At 54.0% G+C, this 17,305-nt stretch overlaps 1 protein-coding gene across 1 annotated transcript; it reads left to right on the plus strand.

Annotated features, from left to right (window-relative positions):
- Positions 1-4,374: 4,374 nt before the first annotated feature.
- MFSD12 (major facilitator superfamily domain containing 12) lies at positions 4,375-17,218 on the plus strand. The gene is made up of 10 exons (XM_053580270.1): positions 4,375-4,834; positions 10,783-10,993; positions 13,290-13,434; positions 13,528-13,707; positions 13,983-14,075; positions 14,169-14,261; positions 15,106-15,276; positions 15,367-15,461; positions 16,486-16,616; positions 16,723-17,218. The coding sequence occupies exons 1-10, from the start codon at positions 4,537-4,539 to the stop codon at positions 16,743-16,745; spliced, it is 1,440 nt and encodes a 479-aa protein (XP_053436245.1). The 5' UTR covers positions 4,375-4,536; the 3' UTR covers positions 16,746-17,218.
- The last annotated feature ends 87 nt before the right edge of the window (positions 17,219-17,305 follow it).

The raw sequence follows: 17,305 nt of genomic DNA on the forward strand, positions 1-17,305 counted from the left end.
GGGGACGCGGGTCTGGCGTTGGGGGCAGCTGGCGACGCTCTGAGGCTATCAAAGACTGTCAGGATCTCTTCTGCCCCAAGCCTGTCCATCCTTCCGTTTATCCTACTCCACAGGGCTTGGACATTCATCTTTCTTTCCTTCCAGGCATCCCTCACTTTAAATAGGAACTTCTCTGATCTTCACTCCAAACTCCAACCCCCACTTCTTACTGTCTCCTGCACTCGTTTCCCAGCCCATGCGGCCTCAGCCTGTGCTTGGAATAAGCCTGGGCCCCTATACCCACTCTGGACTTTTTATCTGAAACTGTCCCACCTTCTCTCAAAACCCTATGATGGCCCCACAGTGATCTCAGGGTAAAGTCCCAACTTCTTACTTGCTGTTTATTTATTTATTTAGAGTTTCAAGTTGTCGCCCTGGGTAGAGTGCCGTGGTATCACAGCTCAGCTCACAGCAACCTCAAACTCTTGGGCTTAAGCGAGTCTCTTGCCTCAACCTCCCAAGTAGCTGTGACTACAGGCGCCCACCACAATACCTGCCTATTTTTTGTTGCAGTTTGCCCGGGTCCAGTTTCGAACCCACCATCCTCGGTATATGGGGCCGGCACCCTACCTACTGAGCCACAGGCACCGCCCAGCCCAGCTATTTTTTGGTTGCAGTCGTCATTGTTGCTTAGCAGACCTGGGTCAGGTTCAAACCTGCCACCCTAGGTGTATGTGGCCAGCGCCCTTGCTGACTGAGCCACAGGTGCGGCTGTTACCTGCTATTTAATCATTGACTTCTCCAGCTTCAGCTCTGACCAGGGAAACTGGGAAGATTCAGCTCTGTCACTCCAGCAACTCAAAGGTGGGGAAACTACAGAATCTTTGTGTCTCCTTAGCATGAGGCTGGATCCACTGAATGAATGAGTCCATGAATGAATGAATGATATAGCTTGGCACCAGGGCTGGGCCCCGCAGGTTTCAGGGTCAGGGTTGAACTTGTTTTCCCTACAAAGTCAGTGCTAGGAATATTAGCTGGTTCCAAAAGGATGAGATCCCAGAGATGTGTCAGGGCTTCTATCAACTCCAACTTCCCACCCCCCGCATCTGTTCCCGGGTCCTGCAGGGATTGCTTCTGGGTTCCTGACAATACAGGAGGCTGACAACAGAGTGGACACTGAGCCACCTGCTCCTGCATGCTCAGGAGGGCCCTCCCCTGCCAGTAAATAAACAAAGGTACCCAGAGCAGAGTTTAAAGCCCACATCTGCTTTATGGTAGGCACATGCCCTCAGCAGCAGACTTTTGTTTGAGCCTCAGCTTTTGGAATGGTGAAATGGGCATGAAAGCCCAGTGCAGTGGCTCATGCCTGTAATCCCAGCACTCAGGGAGGCCTAGGCCAGTGGATTGCCTGAGCTCACATGTTCAAGACCAACCTGAGCAAGAGTGAGACCCTGTCTCTAAAAAAAAAAAAAAAAATAGCCTGGCATTGTGGCAGAAGCCTGTAGTCCCAGCTACTCGAGAGGCTGAGGCAAGAGAATTGCTTGAGCACAGGAGTTTGAGGTTACTGTGAGCTATGATGCCACAGCACTCTACCCAGAGCAACAAAGTGAGACTCTGTCAAAAAAAAAAAAAAGGAATGAAGTGTTGTGAGAATTTCTAGGAATCTTGTAGGATGAAGAGAAACAAGGTACATAAAAGCTTAGGCCAGTGGCTAATTTTTTTCTTTTTCTTTTTGGGACAGACTCTCACTATGTTGCCCTTGGTAGAGTACCGTCTTGTCACAGCTCACAGCAACTTCAAATGCCTGGACTTAAGCAACTCTCTTGCCTCAGCCTCTCGAGTAGCTGGGACTACAGGTGCCTGCCACAATGCCTGGCTATTGTTTTTTTTTTTTGCAATTTTTGGCCAGGGCTGGGTTTGAATCTACCACCTCTGGCATATGGGGCCGGCACCCTACTCCTTTGAGCCACAGGTGCCGCCAGCCTGGCTATTTTTTTGTTGTGGTTGTCATTGTTGTTTTAGATGCCTGGGCCAGGTTCAAACCCACCAGCCTCGGTGTATATGGCCGGCACCCTACCTGCTGAGTTACGGGCACCACCCTCTTTTTTGTTTGTTTGTTTGTTTGTTTGTTTTTAAGACAGAGTCTCACGGGCAGCGCCTGTGGCTCAAAGGAGTAGGGTGCTGGCCCCATATGCCAGAGGTGGCGGGTTCAAGCCCAGCCGCGGCCAAAAACTGCAAATAAATAAATAAATGATGGGTTTAAAAAAAAAAAAAGACAGAGTCTCACTTTGTCACCCTCAGTAGAGTGAGGTGGTGTCACAGCTCACAGCAACCTTTAACTCTTGGGTTTAAGCGATTCTCTTGCCTCAGTCTCCCAAGTAGCTGGGACTACAAGTGCCCACCAAAACATTTGTTTTTTTGCAGTTTCTGGCTGGGGCTGGGTTTGAACCCACCACCTCTGGCATATGGGGCCGGTGCCCTACCCCTTTGAGCCACAAGGGCCGCCTCACCCTGCTTTTTTTTGTTGAGGTTGTCATCATTGCTGTTTAGCTAGCTCGGGCTGGGTTTGAACCTGCCAGCCTCAGTGTATGTGGCTGGCGCTGATCCTCCTTTTTTCTTTCTTTCTTTTTTTTTTTTTTTCTTTTAATTTGAGTAAATGCCTAGTAGTGGGATTGCAGGGTCAAATGGTAGGTTTCACTTTCTCGCCCTCAGTAGAGTGCCATGGCATCATAGCTCACAGCAACCTCAAACTCTTGGGCTCAAAGCAATCCTCTTGCCTCAGCCTCCCAAGTAGCTGGGACTATAGGTACCCAGCACAACAAATGTCTGGCTAATTTTAGAGACAGGGTCTTGCTCTTGCTCAGGCTGGTCTTGAACTCATGAGTTTAGGCAATCCACCCACCACAGCCTCCCAGAGTACTGGGATTACAAGTATGACTGATCATGCCCCACCCTACTTTCACTTCTTAGAAGGAACTTAGAAGGAATCTGCATGCTTCTTCTTCTTTTTTTTCTTTTTTCTTTTTTTTGCAGTTTTTGGCCGGAGCTGGGCTTGAACCCGGCACCTCCAGCATATGGGGCTGGTGCCCTACTCCTTTGAGCCACAGGCGCCGCCCTCATACTTCTGTTATTTTTGAGAAAGAGCCTCAAGCTGTTGTCCTGGGTAGAGTGGAGTGTGTACACAGGGAGGAAAGAATTGGGGTTCTTATCTCTCATTATCCTTTTATCTCTTCTATCTCCTCCAAGGCAGTCTGCCCTCATATCTCTCATCTTCCCCTGCGCACTTTATCTCTCTTGCCCGCCATTCGCCCTCTTCACCCATTTTTCGGTTTTATTTTCATAAAAGTGTGTAGTCTGTGGCAGCACAGGAGTCGGGATTGTGTACCCCTTAGGTTGCTGGAGCCTAGGGTTTATGAAGTGTGTCTCTGCCTGTGGCTCAATTTCACTCTTCATTTCAGCTTCCCTGCCTCTATTTGTACCATTCAAGCATTAGACTGGTATTTTCTGAGCTCCTACTTCCTGGGTGAGAGGAGTAAGAGCTCACTGCTACATTACTCCTATTCTGTGGCTAGGGAGATGAAGGTCTTCTTAGGAAGTTAAGGAACTTGTCCCAAGTGGAACAGCTGGGAGGCAATAGACCTGGATGTCTGAAAACACCGCTGAAGGAGGTCTAGGGACTTGAGGGGAAGCGCTTCCATTCCTTGGAGGAACTTGAAACCTCTGCTACGTGGGAGGGTAGTTAGTACTAGGAGGAAGGTCAAGGACAGCGGCCTCGGAGTTATACGCACCTGACTCCGCCAGCGCACTTGACTCACTGTGCGCCCCTGGGCATCTCACGTCCGCTCCCCGGCCTGTCGCCCGCCTCCGCCACGTGGGGCATGCTTGGCAGTTGGCACGCTCGTTAAATGCCAGCTGGTATCATTATAATGATTATCCCCATTATGTCATTAGTAGCAAATTAATTAGTTCTATTACGCCGTCTCCGGGTCCGGCCCAAGAAGTCACGGGATCCTGAGGCCAGATCCGACTCATACTCTTCACCCTCATCTCCGCCCCATCCCACCTAGTCCTCCCCAGCCCGCAATGGGACGCGGAGTGGGGCGGCCTGGAGGCAAGAGTCTGGGAGGGCGGCAGCAGTGCCACCTCTCTATTTCATCCCCTAGTTTGCGGGTAGTGGAGACGGACTCCCTGCCTTCCCCGGCCCCAGAAAATCCTAAAAGTGGTTGTATCATCTGGGCGCTAGGACCGCGTGGGCACGCGGTGTGGAGGCCCTGAGGCGACGCCCCCTCCGTTATGATTGGCTAGAAGGTCCTGAGTCGCGGTTCCGATTGGTGGAGGCAGCCGCCGCTCGACGGGATTCCCCAGGCCGCCCCGCCCCGCCCCGCCCGCGCCGCAATCTCCCCCGCAGCGGGCTCTGAGACAGCAGCTGAGCAGAGCCGGGCGTGGACTCGGCGCTTAGGTGCCCGGCGCGCAAGGGTCAGAGTCACGCCAGGTGGGGGTCCTGTTCGCGGAGCGCGCGACGTGTCTGGTTGTGGCACGTCCCCACGGCTTGGCGCCATGGGCCCGGGGCCCCCGGCGGCTGTGGCGGGGATGTCCCCGCGGCCGATGTCCCTGTTGGCTAGGCTCAGCTACGCCGTGGGCCACTTCCTCAACGACCTGTGCGCGTCCATGTGGTTCACTTACCTGCTGCTCTACCTGCACTCGGTGCGCGCCTACAGTTCTCGCGGCGCTGGCCTGCTGCTGCTGCTGGGCCAGGTGGCCGATGGGCTGTGCACGCCTCTCGTGGGCTATGAGGCCGACCGCCCCGCCGGCTGCTGTGCCCGCTACGGCCCGCGCAAGGCCTGGCACCTAGTCGGTAAGCGCCCGCCGCCCCCGCGGCCACCACCAGCTCTCTAGCATTTACCCTGGACTCTCCCACTCGTGAGCCTCTGTCTGTCCCTGCACCCTCTGTCTGTCTACCTATGGTCTGACTCTCCCCCTCATCTGCCTGCCCGGTGACCTGAGCCTCCATCCTCTGTTTATGGTCTCAGCCTTCCCCCTCTGTTTATGGCCTGAGCTTCCCCCTCTGTCCGTCTGTCCCATGGTCTGAGCCTCCCTCCTCTGTGTGTCCCATAGGCTGAGCCTCCCCGCTTCTGTAGGTCTGTACATGGCCTGAACCTCACTCTATCTGCCTGACTCATGAGCCTCCCCGCATCTTTTCTGCTCAGTAGCCTTGTATCCTCCTTGTCTGCCCTGTGGCTCAGCCTCCCCTATCTCTCTTTCTCTCTTTTTTTTTTTTTGAGACAGAGTCCCACTTTGTCTCCCTTGATAGAGTGCTGTAGCGTCATAGCTCACAGCAACTTCAAACTCTAGGGCTCAAGTGATTCTCTTGCCTCAGCCTCCCAAGTAGCTGGGACTACAGGCCCCCACCACAACGTCCGGCTATTTTTAGAGATGGGTCTCTCTTTTCAGTCTGGTCTCAAGCTTGTGAGCTCAGGCAATCCACCCACCTCGGCCTCCCAGAGTGCTGGGATTACAGGCATGAGCCACTGCCCCCAGGCCTGTCTGCCTCTTGGCTGTTGTCTGACCTGCAGGGCCCTGTCCATCTGATAGTTCCCAGGATGCTTTGTGTGAATTCCCTTTGTCTGAACCCCAGGGGCACACAGAACCCTCTCTGGGTTGGGTCTGACTGCTTGGCTGACCTCCCCATCCATTGGGTGACCATTCGGACAGGTCTGCCTAAGGGAGGGTCAGGCTTCCTAGAGCCCTCTCTGTCTGTTTCCCCAGAGCACCCTTGCCTCATCTCAGGCAACCTGGTGCTTGGAGGTGCTGGCCTAGGGGTGTTGTCCTGGAGCTCAGAGTTGGGGGTTGGAGGGTTTGTGTCCTGTTCTTGCATCCATCTTGCTGACCGGAGTTGGAAGACCCCCCATGTCTGGGAGGCGCCCTGATTATTTGTTTGTTTGTTTCAGTTTTTTGGCTGGGGCTGGGTTTGAACCCAGCACCTCCAGTATACGGGGTCAGTGTCCTAATCTTTTGAGCCACAGGCACCACCCGAGGCGCCCTGATTAGAGAGGGCTGTCTCAGAGGACAGGAGGCCCATCAGGCTGGGTCATCCTGCACTGAGCACATCGATAAGCCTGCAGGGGTGCTTCTTCCCACCTGGCCCTGGGCCTAGAGATTATCCCTGGCCATGATATCTACAGATGTGCCTGCTCTGTGTGGCAGGTGTTTGGGAGCCAGGGAAGTGAATAGAAGCCTCCCTCATGAGCAACAACCGAGGGCAGAGGTTTGAGCATTCCCTCATGAGGAACACTTTTTTGCAAGATGAGCAGATTTCTGGGTGGCCTTAGGGCAGCTGGCATTGCAGCAACTGTAGCTGAGAGGCTGGATTTTCACGTCTGATAGGCTGTCCCTGGGTCAATTGAGGCTGTGGCAGACAGGGACAAAGAGGAACAGTTGTCTTTTCCTCTTTTTTTTTTGTAGAGACAGAGTCTCACTGTACCGCCCTCGGGTAGAGTGCCATGACATCACACGGCTCACAGCAACCTCTAACTCTTGGGCTTACGTGATTCTCTTGCCTCAGCCTCCTGAGCAGCTGGGACTACAGGCACCCGCCACAACGCCCAGCTATTTTTTGTTGCAGTTTGGCCGGGGCTGGGTTTGAACCTGCCACCCTTGGCATATGGGGCCGGCGCCCTACTCACTGAGCCACAGGCGCTGCCCGTCCTTTCCTCTTTGATTGACAGATGGGTTGCAGAGCTGAGCCCAGTGTCTCCCAGGTAAACTCAAAGTCAAACAAGAGAATTCCTGGGTGGAAGAGACCCCTCTGAGGAGATGAACCAGCCATGGGAAGGGGCCACTGCATGTGCAAAGGCCCTAGAGTGGAACCATTACCAGCTTAGAAACTCTAGGCCTCACTGTGCTCCTGTCATAAGTGGGAAGCCTAAGGTTCAGGGATGGTCTCTTCTAGGAGTCTGAGGAGAGGGCCTAGGGGCACCTTTGTAAATAAAGGACTGAAGGGCCAGGAGAGGTAGCTCATGCCCATAATCCTAGCACTTGGGAGGCCTAGGCAGGTTGATTGCCTGAGCCAGAGCAGGTTTGAGACTAGCCTGAGCCAGAGCAGGACCTCATCTTCAAAAATAGCTGAGTGTTGTGGTGGGGGCCTGTAGTACCAGTTACTTGGGAGGCTGAGGCAGGAGAATCGCTTAAGCCCAAGAGTTTGAGGTTGCTGTTAGCTGTGACGCCAGTTATGGCACTCTACCCAGGGTGGCAAAGTAAGACTCTATCTCAAAAAAAAAAAGGACCAAAGGCTTTATGTTTTTGCCTTATAGGTGAACCAGGGGATAGGTGCCCAGTCAGTCACTGAGGCCTCTACTTTTGTCCCTTCCTTACCTCAGGGTGGGCATAGGGGGGACCCAGCAGCACTTGTTGAGCTAAGAAGCCAGGGCAGCCCCTCTTCACACTGATTAGTCAACTTGAGTGAAGTTCATCCTGGTAACAGTCCCCACTTCTCTTTTTTACCTCTGAGTCTGTAGATGGACTCCATCCCTTAAAAAGCCCTCAGGGCTTACTCCTACAACCCTGAGAGAGGATCCTCTGACTGTGGACACATGTGGACTGGGGCAGATCGCAGGATGAGGCTTTGGAAGGAAGAGGGGATATTAGTTTTAGGGTCTTGAAGGATGACTAGGAGTGGGGGTGTGGTGGTGGTGTATTCTAACTAGTGAAAACAGCTGTGGAAAGGTCCTGGCTTTGAATCTGCTGAGGCAGGAAGTGACTCAGAGTAGTAGGACCTCCTGCTTGTTTCACACATTAACCCTTAATCTTCACACTTTCAGGAATTTTCATTACCCCTGTTTTCTGGAAACTGAGGCCCAAAGAGACACAGTCACTTGCCCAAGGTGCCCCACCCAAGCAGCCTAGCTCCAACAATGGTTAACCCAGATTGGTCAGTGGGTAGGTGGAGTCTGGCCAACGAGGGACATTCTCCGGACTAGAGTCCACAGTTCGTGACCACCCCCTCTATCACAGTTAGCCTCTATGCCCCTAGGAATCTGCTCATACCCTTCTAGGCACCAATTCCAAAGAAATAGTTGAGGGTGGTTTTGGTTTCATTTCCCAATCCTGAGGCTGAAGGGGCAGGCCCAAGCTCTCAAGCATGAGGTCACCCCTGGATCTGGAGGAAGTCAAGCTGCCAACTTAGCTCAGGCTCCTCCTGGCTCCAGGTTGGGAGGAGCAGTGTGCAGAGCCAGTTTGGCTTTCAGTGGGCCTCAGTTTCCTTACCTGGAAAATGGGGATAATAACACCTACTCCTTTGGGTTGTAAATGGATTCCATGATTTTTTTTTTTTTTGAGACAGTCTCACTATGTTGCCCTCTGTAGAGTGCTATGGCGTCACAGCTCACAGCAACCTCAAACTCTTGGGCTTACAAGATTCTCTTGCCTCAACCTCCCAAGTAGCTGGGACTACAGGCGCCTGCCACAACTCCTGGTTATTTGTTGTTGTTGTAGTTGTAGTTGTCATTATTGTTTAGCTGGCCCTGGGCTGGGTTTGAACCTGCCCGCCTCGGTGCATGTGGCCGGCGCTGTAACCACTGTGCTATGGGCACTGCGCCAGGAGTCCATGATGATGATGATTATTATTATTGTTATTTTGGAGACGGAGTTTCACTTTGTCGCCCTTGGTAGAGTGCTGTGGCATCACACCTCACAGCAACCTCAAACTCTTGGGCTCAAGCAATTCTCTTGCCTCAGCCTTTCAAGTAGCTGGGTGTATAGGTGCCCACCACAACACCTGGCTATTTTTTTTTTTTTTTTTTTTGTAAGAGATGAGGTCTCTGGCTCAGGCTGGTCTTGAACCTGTGAGCAAAGGCAATCCACCCGCCTGGGCCTCCCATAGTGCTAGGATTAAGATGTGAGCCACCATGCCCAGCAAGTCCGTGATTATTGTTATTCATTCAAAAGGTAACCCTGCTAGGTTCTGAGGACATGGAAGTGATTCAGAAGGACCTGTTACCCGCCCCCCTGGAGCCTACTGTCTGATGGGGGAAAAGCAGACAGGAAATAAGCAGACAAAATTTCCAGGTGTGCTGATGGGTATGAGGTAGAGAGAGCAGGGCTCAGGAAAGATTGTCTCAGGCCTATTGGGGACTGCCAGTGACTGGGCTATTCTGGGAGGGCTTCTCTGAGCAGGTGATGCTCAAGCACAAACATAAAAGAAGTTAGGGAGTGACCTGGGCAGAGGGCATAGCCTATGCAAAGGCCCTGGGGCAGGACTGTCCCTGGCATGTTGGAGGCTAAATCTGCTGGAGTAGATAAGTAAGGGGAGGGTACGAAGGGGATGGGGCAGGTTGTGCAGGGCCTGGTGGGCTGCAGGGAGGACCCTGCTTTCTTTCTGAGGTAGTGGGGTTTTATCTTAGCACATATACAGGGAGAGTCTGGCCCAGAGCAGGTCTTGATAGGTGGCAGGCTCTCTTTTCTAAACTCTGTCCCCAGGAGCCAGGACACCCCAGTGTTCCAGGGAGAGGCCCCCTTGGGAGTTGACTCCCACAGAGCCATGACTCCCACAGGACACTTGACAGGGACTGAGCAGAGAGAAATAGGCCTCCAGCTGTGCGTGGGGAGAAGAGAATCTGTGGTATAAATTGTGTCTCTGTGGCAGGCAGTTCTTTGGGGAACCCTACTGTACTCTTTGCACCTGCTAGCTGGCCTCAATCACTCAGGGTCACCTTACTCACTTTACCCTCCCCAGGGCTGGCAGGTAGAAGGCCTGTTTCTGTCCATTCTCACTCACTTGTCAACTGCCTCAGTTTCCTCATCTGACTGGTGGTAGGTGGAGGCCTGACCCCCCTCCTTTTTTTTTTTTTTTTTTTGAGACGAAGTCTTACTTAATCACCCTCAGTAGAGTGTCATGGCGTGACACAGCTCACAGCAACCTCCAACTCCTGGGCTTAGGTGATTCTCTTGCCTCAGCCTTGCGAGTAGCTGGGATTACAGGGTCCCGCCACAATGCCTGGCTACTTTTTTGTTGCAGTTTGACCATGGCCGGGTTTGCACCTGCCACCCTCAGTATATGGGGCTGGCTCCCTACCCACTGAGCCACAGGCACTGCCCCAGCTCTTTTTTTTTTTTCAGATAGAGTCTCACTATGTTGCTCTCAGCAGAGTGCTGTGGTGTCACAGCTCACAGCAACCTCCGACTCCTGGGCTTATGCGATTCTCTTGCCTCAGTCTCCCAACTACAGGCGCCCACCACAACGCCCAGCTATAGAGATGGTGTTTTGTTCTTGCTCAGGTTGGTCTTTGAACCTGTGAGCTCAGGCAATCCACTTGCCTCAGCCTCCCAAGTGCTGGGATTATAGGAGTGAACCACTGCGCCCAACCAGGCCTGGCCCCTTTATTCTTCTTGGCTATGTGACCTCAGAGAGGCACCAGATTTTTCTTTTTTCTTTTTTTTTTTTTTTGTAGAGACAGAGTCTCACTGTACGGCCCTCGGGTAGAGTGCCGTGGCCTCACACGGCTCACAGCAACCTCTAACTCTTGGGCTTACGCGATTCTCTTGCCTCAGCCTCCCGAGCAGCTGGGACTACAGGCGCCCGCCACAACGCCCGGCTCTTTTTTTTGTTGCAGTTTGGCCGGGGCTGGGTTTGAACCCGCCACCCTCGGCATATGGGGCCGGCGCCCTGCTCACTGAGCCACAGGCGCCGCCCGGCACCAGATTTTTCTACCTTGGTTTTCCCCTTTGCCACAAGGGGCCATAAGACTGGGATCCCTGAGCTGGTGTGGGACAGCCTTGTGATCTGTCCCTCCATCTCCCTGTCCACAGGCACCATCTGCGTCCTGCTGTCCTTCCCCTTCATCTTCAGCCCTTGCCTAGGCTGCAGGGTGGCCACACCTGAGTGGGCTGCCCTCCTTTACTATGGGCCCTTCATTGTCGTCTTCCAGTTTGGCTGGGCTGCCACACAGATCTCCCACCTCAGCCTCATCCCAGAGCTGGTCACCAACGACCACGAGAAGGTGGAGCTCACAGCACTCAGGTACCCCCTGGGTAGGGCAGGCCAGGCCAGGAGCCCCTAAAATCCCTAACCATTGTCCCTGGCATAGGTGTCAAATAGTGGCTCAGTGGGTTGGCACTGTGTAACAATTTACCACAAATTTAGTGGCTTGGGATGACATGTGTTTATATCATCTCCCAGTTTCTGTGAGTCAAGATTTAGACGTTTAGCTGGAGGTTCCTTCCTCAGGGTCTGTCTTAAGGCTGCATTTTTGGGGTTGGCCAGGGCTGGGGTCTCTCTTCTGTGCTCGCATGGTTGATGGCAGAATTTGTTTTTTTGCACCTGTGGAGCTCATAGTGGCTGGCCTCTACTTTGAGGCTAGCAAGGGAACCTCTCACCTTTGGGAAGCCCTCAACCCTCTTTCAATGTCCCATCCAGCTGGGCACAGTGGCTCACACCTATAAACCCAGCTCTCTGGGAGCTAAGGCAGGAGGATTGCTTGAGGCCTGCAGTTCAAAGCCTTGCCTGATTGGGCCAGGCCCACCCACACTGCCCAAGGCCCTAAATTACATTTGCAGAATTCCCTTACCTCTGCCACAGAATGAAACCTATAGCTGGGGGTGACATCCTGCCTCCAAGGTGGGGACTGTGACAGGGTGCATCTCCGGGGCTATCATAGAACTCTGCTTGCCACAAGCAGGGACATTTGGCACCCAGCTTACCCATCACCTTGCTTGAGGTGCTAGAGGAAATCATTCTGGATATGACAATAAGAGTATTTATTGAATGCTTGCTGTGTGCCAGCCATTGTTTTATGGCCTTGACACAAATCAACTTCTTTAATCCTCAACTTGTACCAAGGTGGCGGGAACAGTTTCCTCCACATTCCAGAGGTGGAGACAGGTTGAGGCTGCTATGTGCTCAAAAACATCTTTATCAGGGGCCCTAATCTATCTCTAGACCAGCCTGTCCATTCTGGCCACCCTCACCCCCACCTTTTAGTTCCCCATTGTGGTCCTGAGAAAGAGATGGGCCAACGACAGCGATTGCTCAATCCCTAGGGCCCCCAAGGGCCCCCGCTGACCAAGGCACTTCCTATATGCCAGCACTTTGCCAGCTGACTTCTTATCATGCTCATTTGGCCTCTGGAGATGGCATTGTTCCTGTTTTCAGACAGGGAAACTGAGTCTTGGTGAAATCTGAAGACTCCCCCTCCATCCCTGGCCAAGTGGGTCTGCAGGCAGGAGGAGGCAAGATGCTTCTAGACCACGAGTCTTTGCCATTTATTTATTTATTTGAGACAGAGTCTCACTCTGTTGCCCTGGGTAGAGTGCTATGGAGTCATAGCTCACGGCAACCTCAAACTCTTGGATTCAAGTGATCCTCAAGTCAGCCTCCCAAGTAGGTAAGACTACAGGTGCCTACCCCAACACCTGGCTAGTTTTTCTTTTCTTTGCTTTTTCTTTCTTTCTTTCTTTTTTTTTTTTTTTTGAGATAGAATCTCACTCTGTCACCCTGGGTAGAGTGCTGTGGCATCATAGCTCACAGCAACCTCAAACTCTTGGGCTCGAGTGATTTTCTTGCCTCAGCCTTGCCAGTAGCTGGGACTACAGGCACCTGTCACAACACCTGGCTATTTTTAGAGATGGGGTCTTGCTCTTGCTCAGGCTGGTCTCAAACTTCTGAGTTCAGGTAATCCACCCTCCTCGGCCTCCCAGAGTGCTAGGATTACATGTGTGAGCCATTGTGCCTGGCTGAGTCTTTTGCTCTTCAAGATCTGGGAACCAAGAATTCTGGTATCGGGCGGCGCCTGTGGCTCAGTGAGTAGGGCGCCGGCCCCATATGCCGAGGGTGGTGGGTTCAAACCCAGCCCCGGCCAAACTGCAACAAAAAAATAGCCGGGCGTTGTGGCGGGCGCCTATAGTCCCAGCTGCTCGGGAGGCTGAGGCAAGAGAATCACGTAAGCCCAAGAGTTGGGGGTTGCTGTGAGCCACGTGACGCCATGGCACTCTACCCAAGGGCGGTACAGTGAGACTCTGTCTCTACAAAAAAAAAAAAGAAAGAAAGAATTCTGGTATCCTGAGAGCTTCTGGGTTGCAGTCTGGACTTGGCCCAAGTCTCTATGCCCTAGCCCTTGGACCATGGGAGGTCAGAGCTACACATCCTCAGATCACATGTGGGCTGGGGAAATTGAGCCCAGCAGGAGCTTCCCTGAGGTCACCCATTGTGTGGGTGGCTGAAATTACCTCTCAGCCAAGGGCTTCCCAGATGCCACATTCCCCACATGGAAGCAACCTGTGGTTTGGATTTGCCTTGCTGAGGCCGCACCCACCACCAGGTATGCCTTCACTGTGGTGGCCAATATCACCGTCTACGGCGCTGCCTGGCTCCTACTCCACCTGCAGGGCTCTTCACACATGGGGCCCACTGAGGACATCAGTGTCAGCGACCAGCTCGGGGTCCAGGATGTACCAGTGTTCCGGGTGAGCTAGGGCCTGGGTGAACCATTCCAGAGTCCTGTACCCAGGGCTAGGGCTGGTAGAGCCATTGCTAATACATTTCTTCTGGGTCCCCAGAACCTCGCCCTGTTGGTGGTAGGCGTTGGAGCCGTCTTCTCGCTGCTGTTCCACCTGGGCACCAGGGAGAGGCGCCGGCAGAGGCTGGAAGAGCCAGATGAGAGCAGCCCCTTGGTGGCCCCTGTGGCCCGCCCTCTGCTGCTCTGGAAAGACTGGCTTCAGGAGCCAGCTTTTTATCAGGTGCATCAAGGGGGAGGGAGTTGGAGTGGAGACCCCACACTCCACAGTATCCAGAAGGCAGGCAGTGTTGGCAGATGGCAAACATTGTCCCTACTCCACACCACACCCAGGCAGACATTGCTAATCAATCTCTGCTCTCTCTGCCCATCTGGGAAGTTGCTAATGAGGGATCAGGTGCCAGTTGCAGGGGCCTCACCCAGGTCCTGGCACCCCCTGCTGGTGGGAGTGGAAAAAGGCCATCTGACTTGACTGTCCCTTTGTCTATCTGTCCACAGGTGGGCATGCTGTACATGTCCACGAGGCTCATTGTGAACCTGTCCCAGACCTACATGGCCATGTACCTCACCTATTCCCTCCACTTGCCCAAGGTGAGCTGGTCAGGGCAGGGTGGGGGCAGAGATAGGAGGTGGCCCGCAGCCCATGAACCACATCTGAAACTCATGCTGGCTCTCCTCTGACAGAGGTTCATTGCAACCATCCCCCTGGTGATGTACCTCAGCGGTTTCTTCTCCTCCTTCCTCATGAAGCCCATAAACAAGTGTATCGGGAGGAATGTGAGTGGGATGGGACAGTGGGCAGCCAGGGTGGAGGATGGGATGGTGGGGAAGGGATCTTGCAGCCAAGAACCCACCAGACACAAACCCAGCAACTCAGTTCCAGCCTCAGATGGTCTCAGGCCTGGACAGTCTTGCCGTGTAGAAGTCCTGGGTCTGAGAACCAAGAATTCTAGAATCCAGGCTTCCAAGTGTTTTTTTGTTTTTGTTTTGAGACAAGAGTCTCACTGTGTCACCCTTGGTAGAGTGCTGTGGCATCACAGCTCACAGCAACCTCAAACTCTTGGGCTTAAGCGATTCTCTTGCCTCAACCTCCCAAGTAGCTGGGACTACAGGCCCCTGCCACAACGCCCAGCTATTTTTTTGTTGTAGTTGTCATTGTTTTAGCTGACCCGGGCTGGGTCCAAACCTGCCAGCCTTGGTGTATGTGGCTGGTGCTCTACCTCCTGAGCTATGGGCACTGTGTCTTGGGTTCTCAGACTCTTGGTGCTGCAGACTCTGGAACTTTCTGTCCACCCCATATGGCTACTGAGCATTTGAAACGCGGCCACAGTGATTGAGGAGCTGACTCTTCATTTTCATTGTAACTGACTTACATCTGTACTGTCTGCTGTTGGACAGAAATCACAGCTCTCAGGTGTCAGCCCTGCAGAGTTCTCAGTACCTCTGACTTATCCAAGGTCAGAGCTGGGAACTCCTTGGGAACAGAGAACTCAGGCCCCTCATTTGCTGGGGTTGAGGGTAGAGGTGGCAGATTGAAGACCAGAGAGGGCAAGTGTGGGGCTTAGGGATGCCCAGTGGCATGGGTCTGATGCTATGCTGGGCTGGGCTTCTACCTCTGCAGCTGACCTATTTCACTGGTCTCCTGGTGGTCCTGGTCTTTGCGGCCTGGGTGGCATTGGCAGATGGGCTGGGCATGGCTGTGTATGGGGCAGCTGTGCTGCTGGGCACCGGCTGTGCCACTATCCTCGTCACCTCACTGGCCATGACAGCTGACCTCATTGGCCCCCACACGGTAGGGCTCAAGGGTAGGGCTGGGGTGGGGAGGTTTGGGTCTAGAATGGGGGCGACACCCACTATCTGCTCATGTCTTCCCTGCACCCAGAACAGTGGAGCCTTCGTGTATGGCGCCATGAGCTTCTCAGATAAGGTGGCCAATGGGCTGGCAGTCATGGCAATCCAGAGCCTGCACCCCTGCCCGTGAGTACTGTTCATCCCTTTGTTCAGTGATGATGTGCTGAGCTCCTGCTTTGTGCCAGGCAGTGTTCCAGGTTGTAGACAAAAGATACCTGCCCTGGTGGGAATTACAGGCCAAGGAGACCCCCATTTCTTATTCTGGGCGCTTCATTTATTCATTCAGCCAATGTTGTGTCTGTACATATGCTGAGCACACGGATGTGTTGGGGAAACATGAGTGGGCCTGGCTGGAGGGAGCCCATAGTCTTTGTTACGCAGACCTGCAGAACTCAAGGGTCCAGACACAGATGATAGAGGCTATAGAAGCCCAGGACCTGGGAGCAAAGCTGGCCTGGTCCTCTGTTGTCATGGAGCTGGGGGGCAAAGCTCAATAATCACAAACATCGATCTGTAATCGAGATGGGTGGTAAATGGTGTCAAGGTGATCACTTAGAGAGGAGTGGATGGTTAGAGCATAAATTTGGGGAGGGCATCTCTTGAGGTTGTGACATCAGACTTGAGGCCTGGAGGATGTCAGGGAGTTTCAGGCCAATGGGAAGGGACTAGCTCATACAAGGGCCCTCGGGTAGGACCACATATGGCATGTTGGAGGCACAATGAGGAAGCCTGTGTGGCTGGAGCAGAGTGAGGAGGGGGAGAGGGAGGAAAGGGAGGGAGGAAGGGGATGAGGCAGGTCATGCAGGGCCTGGTGGCCTGCACGGAGGACTTGGGCCATGTAGGGCTGTGGGCAGTGTCCTCTGGTGGCAGTTGAGAGGCAGAAGCCAGGGATACAGGGTGGAGGGACTGGGCCATTCCCTGGTGGAGACAGGGGAGGGGCAAGAGCAGATGGATTTAAGAGTCTTTGGAGACAGAGTTGACAGGACTGGCAGGATGTTGGGGGTGGGAGGGAGGCAGTTGGGGGTGACCCCAACCTGTCTGGCCTAAAGGACAGGCTAGAGCCACCGTGACTGGGAAGGAAGGAGCAGGTGGTCAGGCTGGGGAGGGAGGGTCCCCTGGGTGTCTACTCAGCTTCCCCTCCTGTCCCCAGCTCGGAGCTCTGCTGCAGGGCCTGTGTGGGCTTCTACCACTGGGTGATGGTGGTCGCGACGGGCGGCGTGGGTGTGGCTGCCACCCTCTCTCTCTGCAGCCTCCTCATCTGGCCCATCCGCCTTCGGAGCTGTGAGTCATGGATCCCTCCCTATCCCACAAAACCAGCCAAACCGTGGTGGGGAGGGGAGGGTCAGCCCCATCTTCCCTGACACCATCCTCACACCCTCTGCCACAGGGGACCCCGGCACCCAACCCTGATGCCCCCATGGACTTCTGTACCTATGCAAGTGATCCACGTTTCTGCATGGTGACATCCAGCCTGAGGCCACTGGGTGAAACTCCCTGACTTCTGGCTTCTTATTTGGCTCCGGGAGTGTGAACCAGGGGTGAGGGCAGGGGGCGGAACCTAGTAGCTGATCTTTAGGCATCCAGGGGCAGTTGGGGCTGTGCCCCAACCTTAACACTCATCCATTCCCAGCCTCCTGGAGGACTTGGGGTGCCCCTCTCTGAAGTAGAGGGCAGGAAGTGAGGGTCCCAGTGAGGTCCAGGGACTGCCCTGAGTCTGCACCTGTTTGCACCCCACTTCCACCTGGGGGGGTCTCTGGATGGTGTTAGGCCCCCCCGGGGATGGTACTGTTAACCTGAGCCTGCCAGGAGACCCCTGCAGGCTGCACAGACTCAGCGGGCTCTGCTGGAAGTGAATAAAGAAAGGACGTGGCCCAGCTCCTGCCTGTGCATGCCAGCCCCGCCCTGACATTTCTCACTGGGTCCTGGTTGGTGACCCCCTCACTCAGGTGCCAGGAAATCCAGCACCCACC

The sequence above is a fragment of the Nycticebus coucang genome, chromosome 2 (genome assembly GCF_027406575.1).
Source record: "Nycticebus coucang isolate mNycCou1 chromosome 2, mNycCou1.pri, whole genome shotgun sequence".
Classification (NCBI taxonomy): Eukaryota; Metazoa; Chordata; class Mammalia; order Primates; family Lorisidae; genus Nycticebus; species Nycticebus coucang.

What these genes read in the sequence shown, in the direction of transcription:
- MFSD12 (XM_053580270.1), top strand. Translation starts at nt 4,537, where the DNA reads ATGGGCCCGGGGCCCCCGGCGGCTGTGGCGGGGATGTCCCCGCGGCCG. An exon ending in AGGATGTACCAGTGTTCCGG is followed by an intron (nt 13,435 to 13,527) that starts GTGAGCTAGGGC and finishes CTGGGTCCCCAG; the next exon opens with AACCTCGCCCTGTTGGTGGT. An exon ending in AGGAGCCAGCTTTTTATCAG is followed by an intron (nt 13,708 to 13,982) that starts GTGCATCAAGGG and finishes ATCTGTCCACAG; the next exon opens with GTGGGCATGCTGTACATGTC.